Source organism: Ascidiella aspersa, chromosome 2 (genome assembly GCF_963924565.1).
Source record: "Ascidiella aspersa chromosome 2, kaAscAspe10.2, whole genome shotgun sequence".
Taxonomy (NCBI): Eukaryota; Metazoa; Chordata; class Ascidiacea; order Phlebobranchia; family Ascidiidae; genus Ascidiella; species Ascidiella aspersa.
This window is the reverse complement of record NC_139448.1, coordinates 11,803,732-11,816,786: the sequence shown is the minus strand read 5'-3', so window position 1 is coordinate 11,816,786 and position 13,055 is coordinate 11,803,732. Positions and strand designations below refer to the sequence as shown.

Below are 13,055 nucleotides of genomic sequence, written 5' to 3'. Positions count from 1 at the left end.
TTATGTCATGATTTGTTTTGTAAGGGATGTCGCTGAGCACTGTAGAAACGCCGCAGCCCCACGTCGGCTGTGATAAGGCTGCTGACAACACAAACAAGGCAAACAGTCGCGATACAACACTCGCCGGTGGTCTGCTGGCTCTGGGGACTTGAGTATCAAATATAAGTTAGGGCGTCTACAACTTTTCCGTATGTCACTGTATTGCATTTTGGCTCCGTCAGGATTTCTACAGGACCGTTCCTTTTGGATGGTAGTCTCTCATATTTGGTATTAAAAAAAACTTTTACAAATCTAATAATAGTTTTCGCCAGTCATCTTCCATAGATGAAGCCCAAAATAATGGCGTTGCGTGAAATGCGCGTGATTTATTTCGGTTAGTGCCAGCAAACCTTAGAGGCTAAAAAACGCCTTGGTTTATATTCACCGCGCTTCCTGCCGACATTTAATCCACAGCGTCAGCGGAAATCCTGAGCGTCGAGAGAATACCTCGCGCTTTGCCTAGCGCGATCACATTTTCCTGCACACAAGGCAAAACCATTGATCCAAACCTTACCCGTCTGATCCGGTTATTTACAAACGTTTCAGGCTGCGTTTTATTATTTCCGAGTCGCTATTCGCGCGCGGGTTTTTTTTTCGAGTTTGTTTTGACGAAATGTAAAGCCTTTTATTGTCGCCGTGTCCTCGCGGCCTGATAACGCATCGCTGACGGTGGCAAAGGCGTTCAGAGCCCAGCGGAAGCGGTTGATGTAAACAAAACACTCGCGGATCGCGTACTTCGCCCGGTGCGCGCATGTTCCGTGCAAAAACCGACAGCCGTTTAGAGCCCGAAAAGGTGTCGTGTCGGTGAGCTTCTGGACACGTTGTATGTGGCTATGGGCGAGATAGATAAATTTTACCGGTTTTGGTTGCTGCTCTTAGGTTAGTTATTAATTTTAAGCAAAGCATATATTTTATTTATTACCAACTAATTATGAATGAGATGTAATACTCACAGAGTTTCTAGGTTTATCTGGCTGTACTTTGTTTTGCAGCTTTTAATCAATCAACGTTGTTTTGATGTTACAAAACGAACCCGAACGATCTAAAGTTTGCTTTGTCACATCCTCTATCCTTCAGCAAGAGAAACGAGATTTTCACTTCTCTAATTAATGCCCCTTCTCCCCGCGACTGTTCGCAAATAGATGTCTTTTCCTCGAAAATCTTGTTTCCTGCGTTCTGTGGTCGGCGCGGTGCTTAAAAAGCAAAGTACGAAGACACGAACGACATCCTGCTGTCTTCTGCAAACAAGCCGCAACGTTGAGTATCCGCATCAAACACACGTTTTAATTTAAAACCGCACACCAAAAGTGGAAATCAAATCCGATCCATTACTAAACCGATGTTTTGATATTATGCGTTATGTGCATATACCTGTTTGATCCCCATAAAGGCAGGTTTATTTTAAATCAGTTTGAAAAGTTTGTATGACATTGAATACATTTAAAACTTTCGCTATGAGACTTTCAATTGGTTAGAAAAATTAACGTCATAAGTACCTTTATGGGTGGTCGACTGGTCGTGGCTTGTGATTTCTTCGAGTCTGCTCAGAAAGCTTCAGCTATAATGCGAAAAAGACCGTGAAAGTGACTATCCGTCGCCAATTAATTTCCAGGCCCCAATCGTCTGTATATGGAGAGATAAAACCCGCACGTGGCCCTATACTTCGAGAGTCCGAGCCGGGCTTGTTTACGTTTAAGCTAATGGAAAGATGCCACAGCAGTTCGCTAAGTTCAACGGGCGTGCATATCCCCGGCACAGGGGTCGGTTTGTGTTTACTGGTTAGACAGTCCATTGCCGCTAATCCCTTTCCCTTGCCGCTGGCCCTGCGCCGTGTTGACACAGGTCCGGTTTTAAATGCTCCTGGCCCGGCGCTGACCGAGTTAGACCGATATCGAGCTCTGTCGAGTGCGCGCACATATAGGTTGAGTAATGCGTATAGTTGGGTAAGTGTATAACGAGTGGGGTTATGTCATTGTTTAGAAAGTAATCGCGTTGCCATGAGTTTGATGGTAAATGTGCGTTGTCAGTTAACGGTAAACAGTCTGACTTTACTCATCGAGATAATTACTCGAATTGATTTACAATTTTCGGCATGTTGTTGCAATCAGCCGAGGAGATCAGGAATAGATTTTCGCGATTATAACTGTGTTTCTATCATAAGTGTGTTCGTCTTTATTTAGAAAGCGATGTTACAGACGAAATTAGCGTATATTTTAGTTCACTTATTTGAGGTGTTTATACGATTTCTTTATAATGCAGTGTGCATATTTTAGTAAAAGGTTTCCCAGGACTTTATCGACTGGTTGCAGTTTGCGCCAATCGCCCGACCTTTTCCGCTTACTCCTGTTATCAGTCGATCTTATCGCTGTTATTTTTACAAGTGATTCCCCCCGATCGCGCAAACTTGCTGGAAAAAACGCCCTAACGCCGCTACATGTTTTTCTCGGAAGAAAATACCAGGCCCAAAAAATTAGCTATCAGTTGGAAAGGATGCGAGCGCTTCCTGCGGTTCGAGGCAGACGCGAGTCCGTCGGTCCGCCATTGTTTCGAGACTGCCTTTTTCCCTCGCCTGACGTCGGTCAATAGTTCAACGAACGACGACGGACCGCCTCTCGCTTCATCGCCAGTCGAGCATTCGTTGCACACAGGCGACGGTTGAGCAGCAGACACAGCAGCTCTTATGTTTCAAACGGACAGCGGTGTTGTTTACAGTCGATATACAACCATACAGTAAAGTCGAGATAGCGCTTCAGGGTTAGCTCGAGTCAGCCTTGATAACCTTTATGAGACGGCCTGTCTAACCGGCAATTAGGTGGTCCAGTGCCGATGTTTAATTAAATTGCGATGCGAGCGAATTGGCCGATTTTGCGCACGCGATCATCGTGTTAGGAGCTGCTCGGGCATCCGCAAAGGCTTGGTGGAATTGCGGGGCCGCGCTGGATAATTGGCCGTAATGACAATTCCCGGCTCGGCTCGAAAACCATGCCACCACCAGCAGGCCAATTTTCATTCTCGATTTAGACCTTGTGCGGTTGAGAGTTATCGCTGTGTCGTTGGAACCAGTCGTACTCTGACAAACATTGGAAACACTTGAACAGCAGTTTAGTCAGTTGGTTTGTGAGCTGCAAGGCGGTTGTGGGTTTGGCACGCCTGCTTTGTTAAAAGTTGAAACACATTGAGTATTGTGTCTGACTTTGACTTGTTTGTTTTCAGCAAATAATTGCCAGAGTTTATAAGTAAGAAATTTTATAAATATTGGAACTTGTGTATTTTCACATTGGAATAGAAACTTACACTTGGCGTATTACGATTCGACCATGCAAGTTGCCACACTGGATTGTATCAGATTGTAAAACGACTCCAGCAGCATACCAAGAAGAAACAAAAGCGAAGTAAAGCGAGCGAAAAGTCATGAATTTCAAAATCCTCACAGTAAGTGCTTTGTTTGTGCTGCGGTGAAAAAACCTAAACACGTGCAGAAAACAGCTGCGCGTCGTAGAGCGGCCGCTGCGTACCAGGAGTTGGTTCCTTTACAAATTTGCACCGGGCGATGACACGGCGCATTTGCGCGAAGCGTGCTGGCCCTTACAACACCGCGCGCTCTCCCGTCGTCTTGCTTGCAACTTGCTCGCAGCAGATACACAGGACCGCTGCTCCTTGGCTTATAATCGTTCCACATTTTAGAACAATACGCCCGTCACCGGCCGCCACTAACCGCACAAAGGCCAAAGGGGGCAGTCCGCCTCATCAAAGCGCCCTTCCGTTTTTGTCTCGTAATTGGTTGCGGTGCCAAAACAGAACAGGGGCGCGGTAGTGTTGGAGTCGCCGCGACGATGCGTAATCCCTTGATAGGTTTAAAAATTGACTACTAATTTTTTCCTCTATTATATTCCTATACGCGCCAATACGCAATCGCCAATTTTTAATCTAATCGCGCCCGCCGCTCTTCTGGGTCGTCGAAAAGTCAAGAAGGGGAGGGGCGAAAAGCGTGACGTCATCGCGCAAGCAACGACGTAAACAAAAGGAAGGGGGTGCAAATCGAGAAGCTTGAAGTGAAAACGTTTGTATATGTAAAGCAAGAGGGTCGCGCCACTCCAGAAGAGGCCAGCAGCGGCGGTGGTGGACGAATGACCGGGGGTCAAAAGTTCGCTCGGTTCTAGTCCGGTAGTTCTGGTCACTCGCCGGTCACAGAGATCGATGTACGCTCGATTCCCTGTGTATTCGCTTCATCGACCCGTCGCCATTATGTCAATCAATTTCGCGCCCTTTGTGGCAACCGATTGGCCTCGATAGGTCCAAGGTGCTGGCCAAGGCCGCTCTTAAAGGGGTTAGACGTTTATTAATTGGCTATTTAAGCGATAGCGATCTAGCCTATTGAGAAATATTCCGTTCGCCATTGTGCTAAGCTCGAACCTTCGCGGCCTAAATATAGGTGAAACGGTAGCGCGGATTTCGATTTTTCAGGACTCGCGGCGCGTTTGATGTGGCGCGAAGGCCCAATGTCGAGATGCTTGGGCGTGTGCTGGGCCGCGCGGGCGCAGATGTCGCCTTGTTATTTGTAGAGCACTTTATTCAAACAGTTTAATCAAAACGCAGTTCCTTCCCCGGGCATTGTCGCGCGGGCCGGGCCTTCCTTGTATGCGGGAAATAGAGGCCGGGCGCGGATTTGGCATCATGTGCGATTAATTCGCTCGGTCGCATTAGAAGGGATCTGGGTTAATTCTGCGCCGCAGGTTTTTGTGTTGCATTCGGGACAGGACTGGAAACGGGAACGCGGCATCTGTCTGCCCTTCGCTGCCGATCCGTGTGTATTTGGCCGAGGCAAAGTCTGTACTTGGTCGCGGTGTTGTGTATTGCCTTGTAAGTCGGGTTGCTCGTCTGTTTGGGTAAGCCTTGTATCGCGCCGACTTCCCATGCTCGGCTTCGTTACAAGCGAGGCCGGCAATCGCCTATCGCACACGCGCTTTTGTGTATTTCAATATGCGCACTGGGGATTAGGGCCTGGGACCGGATCCGAATCCCACGCACCGAAGACAAGCCGGGTCACCGACCCCAGACCTCGCACAAGGGCCACTCTTGTGTTGCTTTAAAAACCACTGCCACCGAAACCTGGTCGTTTGTTGACTGTTTCCCTTTTCGTTTATACATTCGGCAGTCGTCGCCGTCCTGTATCCAATTGCATTTCACCCGCCCGTGACCGTAACCGCATCCCGAGCGGTCGCGACGGGACTTAAAAGAATAAATATTTAACTGCGTTTCTCTCGTTTTGCGCCATAATGAGACGGTTTGTGTGTTGACTATATCTCACTGTTTATAACTAATCGCAAAGTCTTTCAACGGGTGTAAATCGGAGACCACACAGTACTGTGTTGTAGCACCACTCGACAACGAGCAAGAAGGGGCTTACAGCAGGGAACGCAGGCGTAAGCTTCTATCGGAATGCTTATTTAAAGCGAGCAAAATTGACACTTAGCGCCCGGGCAAGACGTCGAGTGCTTTTTTAGAATTCTCGATGCGAGGAACCTCTCCGATTGTCGTAAGTCAGTTGCCTTGGGGTGCTTAGAGGCGCCTTGTCGCTGTGTTGATGCGCGCCACAGCAGCCGACCCATGTCTGCCCCCTTTAAGTTCCCATGAATCCCGCGGCCGCGCGCATATTAAGCGTGAGAAGCGCGATCGGGTGTCGGGCATAAGCGGGAGTCTTGGTTTGTTTCGGCGTCGCGCCAACTCTACGCCGGGGTCTGGTATTTTTAGACAATAAGAATGCACGCTCTCGCTTGTTTAGGCGATTGCTTTGCGGTGCTCCCAGACACCGTATCAGGCTCAACCAACTACCGTTACCGCGCAACTTCGCTCGTGGCGTTTAGGGTGTCGAGTTACCAGTCGAAGGTCGGCCCACTTGCTAAGCGGAAGGCGCAATCTCGCCACAGTCCCGATCCTAACGCTTTCCAGGGTCGCGCACTTGACTCGTCAATCTGCCAAGCGTCAAGGGCCAATATCTGCACGAAGGCACTTGAGCGGTTTTCGTGCGGAATCCTGACAAATTGGCTCGCGGAACGAGGGTGCATCTGCACAAACAAGACCGTGTAGCTGTTGTAGGCGTTTAGAGGTGGACTCGCATCGATCTAATCGGATTTCGACAGGCTTCTGCTTTCCCGCACCGAAAATGCGCCGGCCCGTGTAGCGGTTTCTGCACGCGCTTAGCCAATTACCAGGTCAGGCCTCCATGCCAGATGTGGAATTGCCCGGCGCGCAGTTGCAAAGCCAATCATTTTGCTCGCAGCCTCGCAGATTAAGAGCCCATTCCCCACGTCCCAGCAGCACTCATCGTCCTCGACTCAAGATCCTAATTAAATGCGAAAACCACAACCCAGGGATTAGGACAATCGATACAGTGCGCATCGCTGTTGTAGATAAAGTGGCCCTTTTTTCGCCCGAGCGCAGTAAGGGTTGGTTGGCAGCCGCCCGCAAGTCAAGAAACATATTCAATTTATTTAGATATCGCGGTTTCGTGTATGCGTAATGTTCTCGCTTATGAATCTTTAATTCGCGACATGCGGACCCCATATGGTCAGCAGCCAGCGGCGCGCGGGGGTCGTAAAGCGTGCTTACACGTAACGCGACGGGACACGACAGTAATGGACGTCGAATTTGTACTTCTCCCCTTTGCGCCGTAAACGCGCCTTTTACGAGGCGTATCGCGCGTGCTCGATACATTAGCTTTCCCGTTGTAAAACCGACAAGTTTTCGGTCGAGTCTTGCGGCCACTTGGCGCAAGGCCCGGCACCCTTTTTCGTGGCGTTTCATTATCTTCCAGTTTACCTTAAACCATAATTTAAAAAAGCGCAGACATGCGGGCATTCCCAAGGGGTCAAGAAACTTTCGCCATTGCCGAGCGTCAAATGGGAACCCTGTCGCTTTTAGAGTGACCATATGTAAAAAATCGTCCAAAGACTGCTTGATCGAGGGCCAGATTGGCAGCCAGTCGTCGCCAGCGTTCCCCCGGGACTCGAACGATGAGTCCGGGCAACACTGTAGCTGTGAATGGCCGACTGCTTGACCTCCACTTAGCCCCTCTGCATCGATTGCTTTGGGATTAGCGCCGACCGTTTATCGATGTGTCACGCCGGCTCGACAGTGACGCATAAAGCGCAAGTTTATTGGCTCTTTTTCTTTCTCGGTGTCCCAGGCGATCCAGTACAAGCTGTCTCGTCACTCGCGCAGAGCTTCGTTAGCGCAAAACGCCTGGTCTTGGGTTTAATGTGCGAAACTTGTTTCCGTTTCGATCGCGTCCTTATGTGACCGGAGCGAAGATGACCTTATAAGCCGTTCGGGTCGCGAGCTATCCGAATTAATCGGCGAGCCTGCTTAGGGCGCGGTTTTGAAATTAAGCGCGCCGTTCGCTGCAGTTGCTTATTAGCCACTCGCTTCGCCGAGCCGACACCGAAATAGATGAGATGAAACTAGCGACTGCCGCTCGTTGGCCGCCTTTCGCCCGCGTAATGACAGGTGCCGGGACGGACACGACAAGGTCAAGAGTGTCCTGCAGTTTCCCAAAGCGCGTTGCAACTCGGCGGCTTTAATTTAAACGCGCATACAGCAAAAACATGTGTTCGGGAGACCTAAATCGCACCCCAAGAGCGAAACGTTGCGTCATTGGCGTTGGACAAGACCGAAGCAAATCGGCTGTTTGCCTTCGCATTCTTCCCTTGTCCCTCGCCAATGTAAACATGCCTTTTCATTGAGGCCCGCCCCTTAAGCCCGCAGAGCAAATGTGCCGCCTGTATGTTATGCGCGTTATTGTCGGTATTATCGTTGACAAATCCTCGAGTGTATCCGGGACGCATCTTTGGGCCTCGCCCTTTCCTATTTACGACGACTTTTCTCCTGCATTGTGCACGAAACCGCGTAAAGCCCACAAAAATCGCCGGCGATGCTTATCTTGTGCGCCGACATGATTTCTGGCCAAGTGAAATCAGATCGCGCGATATCCAAAATCGCCTCCCGGGAACTCCAGCCTGAGCGGTAGAAAATTGCGCGCACAACTGGTGTGCCGCTATTACTTGGCTAAAAGACCGTAATCACTTAATTGCATAGCCACAGGAATGCCATGTCGCTTCCTCGATTCCGCCAGCTAATAGTGATAATTGGCGCGGACATAGGAAGAGGTCCACACAAAGGACGCGAGCAATTTGAGGTTATAAAATATTCGAGATATGACAATTAGAACTTTCCTGATTTCGCGGAACTCTAACGAAAGCCGATTTGCGCACCCCTCTAAGAGCTTTCCACTTTCTTTCCAGGTTAACGGCGAGGATCTGTCGGGAGCGTCCCACGAAGCGGCCGCAGAAGCGTTCAAAAGAGCCGCCGAACCCATCACAGTTGTACTCCGTCGCAACAGCAGCAATAACAACGCGATCAACAACATCAACAATAACAACAACAGCGTCCGAGGAGCAGCCGGGAAGATGACCAAGGGCTCCCCCGCATCCCTGGAGAGATCCGAGAGCCTGGACGGGATGTGCTTCTGCCAGTTCCTCATTGAGAAGTGCAAGAAGCCGGATCGAATTTCCTCCCTGATCATGAAGTACGTATAACCGAATTACTAACTAGAGCCCCATAACAGTATATTGCTAAGCTCCGAGCAAGCTTAAAATATCTCCGGCCTGGCCATACAAGCCAGGCAAAATACCGCGTTCAGAAAAGCAGTGGTAACAAAAGTAGATATAATGCGCGGTAGTTTAGGATACTTCAAACTCGTCAGTTTAGTATACTTAAAGCCCCACGCTGTGTTGTAAACTGTATTTAAACTATATTCATGTTGTTCGTAGTGAGCTGATGCGGTACAAGACCGCACTGTCCAACCAAGCTCTGGACAACGATTCGCAGCACAATTGCGATTCCATTAGCTCGGCTCCGGGCGACAACTGTTACCTGGGAGAGGACTTCGACGATGTTTTCGGATATCACTATGAGGTAAGTCGACAGTGTGGCTACTAACCTATAGCATCTATAGTTAAGCAGCAAACTGTATCTGCAGGAAGTTGCTACTTATTAATCATTCGGCACACAGCAAGTTACAATCGTTAAATGTTAGCCCATCTGTTGATTTCATAGCAGCGAAACCGGCCAATTGAGTGATAAGGAATTCGCGCAGATTAGCCTGGGCGTGGAATTGCGACCAACTGTTCAGCAGAGTGCCTAATCCGCACAGGCCAGAGCTCAGATGCCGACAAGGCCAACGGGTTCGAACCGCAGGCCGCGACCTTTTTAACGGCGTTAGATTTTCCAAATGTTTGCGGCGCGCTGGAGATTGCGAATTAGTCACGTGATGCGCGCGGGGCATCTGGCGCGACGCTAAATTGCTAAGGGGATTTGGCTAATCGGCTTGCGGCCCTATGTGGAGTCTGCATGGGAATAACGCTCGTTGGGAGCGTCGTCGCTGCACTTTTGATGCAGCTTAAGCGACCGCTTCAAATGCGGCGATTTTTCCATCCAATTTTTCCGTGGCGTAGGCTACAAATTGAGAAGCCGCGTTATCCAAGCGTTAAATTGGACAAAATTCGCTTTGGAAATAGGTAATAACCGCCCGTTTTGCAGTTGTCGATTAAATCGCCTTGAGGACTCATAGAAAGACGCCAATTTAATAAGGTTAAACGGCTCAGAAGAGATGCTTTTTCGATGATGCATCGGCGATTGGGTTACTGACGACCGGACCGACCAGCGCATGGTGTCGCTTTAATGGCAAGGCTGACATTACATTCTCGTGTACGAAATATGAACGACACAGAAAGGGTACGACTAGAGGGGGCGACGCGATGTAGCCTCGGCCAGATATCGCTTTGATGATCCATGTATTGCGTCCAGGGTGATCGGGTTTCGTCAATTTGTCGCCTGGGAGCTTTAGCCGCCAGCGATCGCTTCCCAGGCGTAACCGGACCCAGAGTCCTTTGGCGACGATAACGTCTCCAAAACTGTTTGCGACGCGCCTGTAAATGAGAAAAGGTCGCCTAGCTTTTACATATTGCCGGCAGCGCGCCGATAACCGGCTCGTTATTTTGATTCCAAGCCCAGGCGGAATGGATTCGCCATTGTTGTTGCGACGAGACAACGCCGACCTTGCCCACGCCTGGGCCCTCACAAAGCCGATTTTGCAACGCGGAGTAATAAAGGCCCGACGCCAGCGCTTAATCTGTAAGCTTTCCCCGCCACATACAAAGTCTACGACGATGCCGCTTGGTCGGCGTTCCCGTCTGTCTGCACCTTGTTTCAGCAACATTAGCAATAATGCGATATTGCTTTTCCCATCGCCGTGCGCGCACCGTTTAATAGACCCAGATTAACAACAAAGCAAACACGCCTATAGAAGCGAAGCCGACCTTAATATTATCGTTAGCTATACAGAACTTCGAGTTAGCCGAGCTGGATGGCTGCATAAACCGCGTGTATTTCTTTCCTTATCGGAGCGGCAGCAACAGCCTGGGGAGACAACTATAGGGAAATTAATGTTGCGGCATTGAGGAACAAGTCGGGTTACCGGTTCTTGCGTGCACTCTTGCCCGAAAACCGCTTGTCGATCCGTCACTGCGCAGGAGTGGCTAGTTTCCTCTGGCATAAGCCGGGTGCGTGCCTCTCGATTTCCTTTCGCCCACTTTTTGCCAGCAAAGGACCTTCGCGCGGAAGTCGCCGACATTTGTTTGACTTCGCGGCGAGCGAAAGGAGATTTAAGGAAAAATAAAAGCGACAGCCGTCGATAAATGTTGCCGACCGCCCGCGCAGCTGTTTGTTGTGATTTTTAATTATCAAAGTGTCGAGGCAAATGCCACTCCCCCTGTGGGTTTGCGCTTAAGCGGCGCTTTCCCTCGCTCGAATCAAAACACCGGGACCACCTAGGCCGGGCCGGGAGCCGCGTCTTTCGTCCGCGGCATTTCGCGCGACGAAAGACCAAACGCCCCTTGCTAGAGCAAAGCTGAGCGCAAAGCAAGGGGGGCAGGGAGGGGGTTAATTCAGGTCCAGCCCGGCGTTGCAACGTACAAGCCTGCGCGATAATAGGGTCACGTGCGAGGATCGCTTATCTTCCTAGTCGCTGGCGTTTGTTGAAAGGTTTACGGCGTCGATAAGAGATGCTATAGGTTCAGACGTATAGAAAGCAGCCGGCTCCCTTATTTTAAATCCTACATTGTGTTAAGAAATGATAAGGCTCAAAAGTGTGGCACGTTTAACTAAGCGGCCTTGTCAACAGGCCTTCTGTGTAAAATCTTAGTAAACATGCCCACACTTCTGCATTATTACCGCGGAATGAGCGATACGTGGGAAGAATTCCCTCCCGCCGTCTGCGCAGCTGTACAGGTTATGTAATCGCGGGCATCTTAACGCACCTGTTTCGCGCCACGCGGGTGAACAACACCCCGGCCCGCGCGAGCAACTTTCTCAACGGTTTCTTAATCGTTTTGTTTTGCTTTGCAGGAGGTTACGTTGAAGCGCGCGTCGAGTCGGGACAGGCTCGGCATCATGCTGTCAGATTTCGTGGACCGACAAAGCGGCGCGACTCGGGTTCTCGTCAACGAGGTAAGTGTCAGCAGCATGCCGTTGTACAACCAAGTATCTAGCTTTCGGCCCGTGCCGTGTTTGCGCACCTGCGAGCAGTCGATAGAGAAACTGCTGCTGGTTTTGGACCTCGGCCGCATACTTGGTAACCTTGTCCTGCTTGCTGATAGAGTCGGCGATAAGAGGGTCGCAGCCACACAGGGTCGCGAATAACTGTAGAGAAAAGCGGCTTTGCCATAACTCTGTGGCTCGGTCCTCCCCTGAGCGATTTTGGCCTGAGATCGCGTGTCGAGATTTGCCCGAATCTTCCCGTTTGCTTTCGGCTAAGAAAAGCGTGCGCACAAAAGTCACACTTATGACGTCATAAATGGCCCGCGCGATCGCCTGTAACGGTTTTACACCCGCAGCACCTGGCGCGCGGTGCTTGCTTGAGCCAGTAGCCGGCGTAATTGTGTCGTTTAGCCGCCATTAATTTCGCCACTTTAATGTAAGGAGCAATGCGCCAGGGAAAGGTGCGTGATACTGGTGGAACGCGCGGGCAATTAACAGAGCGCTGGACAACCAGGGATATACTTCAAACGTGAAAACCGATAGCTTTGAAGTTGGAGACCGCATTTACGTGTGGCGCTTTTGATCCGCGACGGAAAGGTCCATCAAATCGACAGTTTTCGCCCATCGCCTTCCCTATAGGTGGCATTTCATTACGGACTAAAAAATAGTACATCCGTAGCATTCAGGCGCAACAAGACGGAACCATCGCGCGACAAGGTACGCGCAATTAAACGGGAGCGCGGCATCGCTTTCAATTCCCCAAGGGAGCGTTTGTGCTTGGTCGGAGCCTGTCAAAACACCAGGACGGGGATTGACGAGGCCCCGAAACAGAAAGGAAGCGTGTTGCGCGTTGGTCACGACCACGGGGGTGTTGGCCTTGCAATAACCCGCCCCTCTTACATGTGCCTGGGTAATAATCTGTCGCGATTCGGCGCTCAATTGTTGGGGAGGCCTAAAATAGCGCCGCTATGTTGACGTTCGCCATTGTGGGGGTGTTTAACGCGGCGCCTCGCGACCCTACCAAAACACGAAGAACTGGGGATCTTAGGGTCCGACCAAAATTCTCTCGTCACTCAACATTTTTTGATTCAACACCAGGAAAGCTTGTGATAGTCCGGGCTGTGTTTGTTGCCAATTTGCGCCGTGGTTTAGCTGCGCATCCCCACTTTTCGCCTGTTTCGCCATCATCGGTAATTTGATTTACGTTCGCCGAAGGGTATAGCGTCGCTTTCGTTTTACCTGGCAACGCGCTATTATAGGGCAGTTGCGGCTGTCGATTCGCTCTATTTTCGGCTAAAGTAAGCGAAACTAGTAGGAAATCGCTTGGTCGGTTTCTCAACAGGCAATTTCGCGGGCTTACTCGTCAGGCGTATTAACCGGGACCAAAACACCGACTTTTCCGCGCAATTAAACCGCCGACG

At 50.2% G+C, this 13,055-nt stretch overlaps 1 protein-coding gene across 2 annotated transcripts in view; it reads left to right on the top strand.

Moving 5' to 3' along the window:
- Positions 1 to 13,055, top strand: part of LOC146163679 (E3 ubiquitin-protein ligase PDZRN3-like) — a 54,647-nt gene that overhangs the window by 31,065 nt on the left and 10,527 nt on the right. Inside the window, exons 1-4 of one of the 2 annotated variants that reach the window (XM_083381803.1) lie at positions 3,259 to 3,471; positions 8,340 to 8,623; positions 8,868 to 9,012; positions 11,503 to 11,604. In XM_083381803.1, coding sequence (XP_083237929.1) covers positions 3,451 to 3,471; positions 8,340 to 8,623; positions 8,868 to 9,012; positions 11,503 to 11,604 — 552 coding nt within the window. In that variant the 5' untranslated portion in view covers positions 3,259 to 3,450. Of the gene's footprint in view, positions 1 to 3,258; positions 3,472 to 8,339; positions 8,624 to 8,867; positions 9,013 to 11,502; positions 11,605 to 13,055 lie in introns of those variants that run through there. The other variant, XM_083381802.1, reaches the window with a different exon arrangement.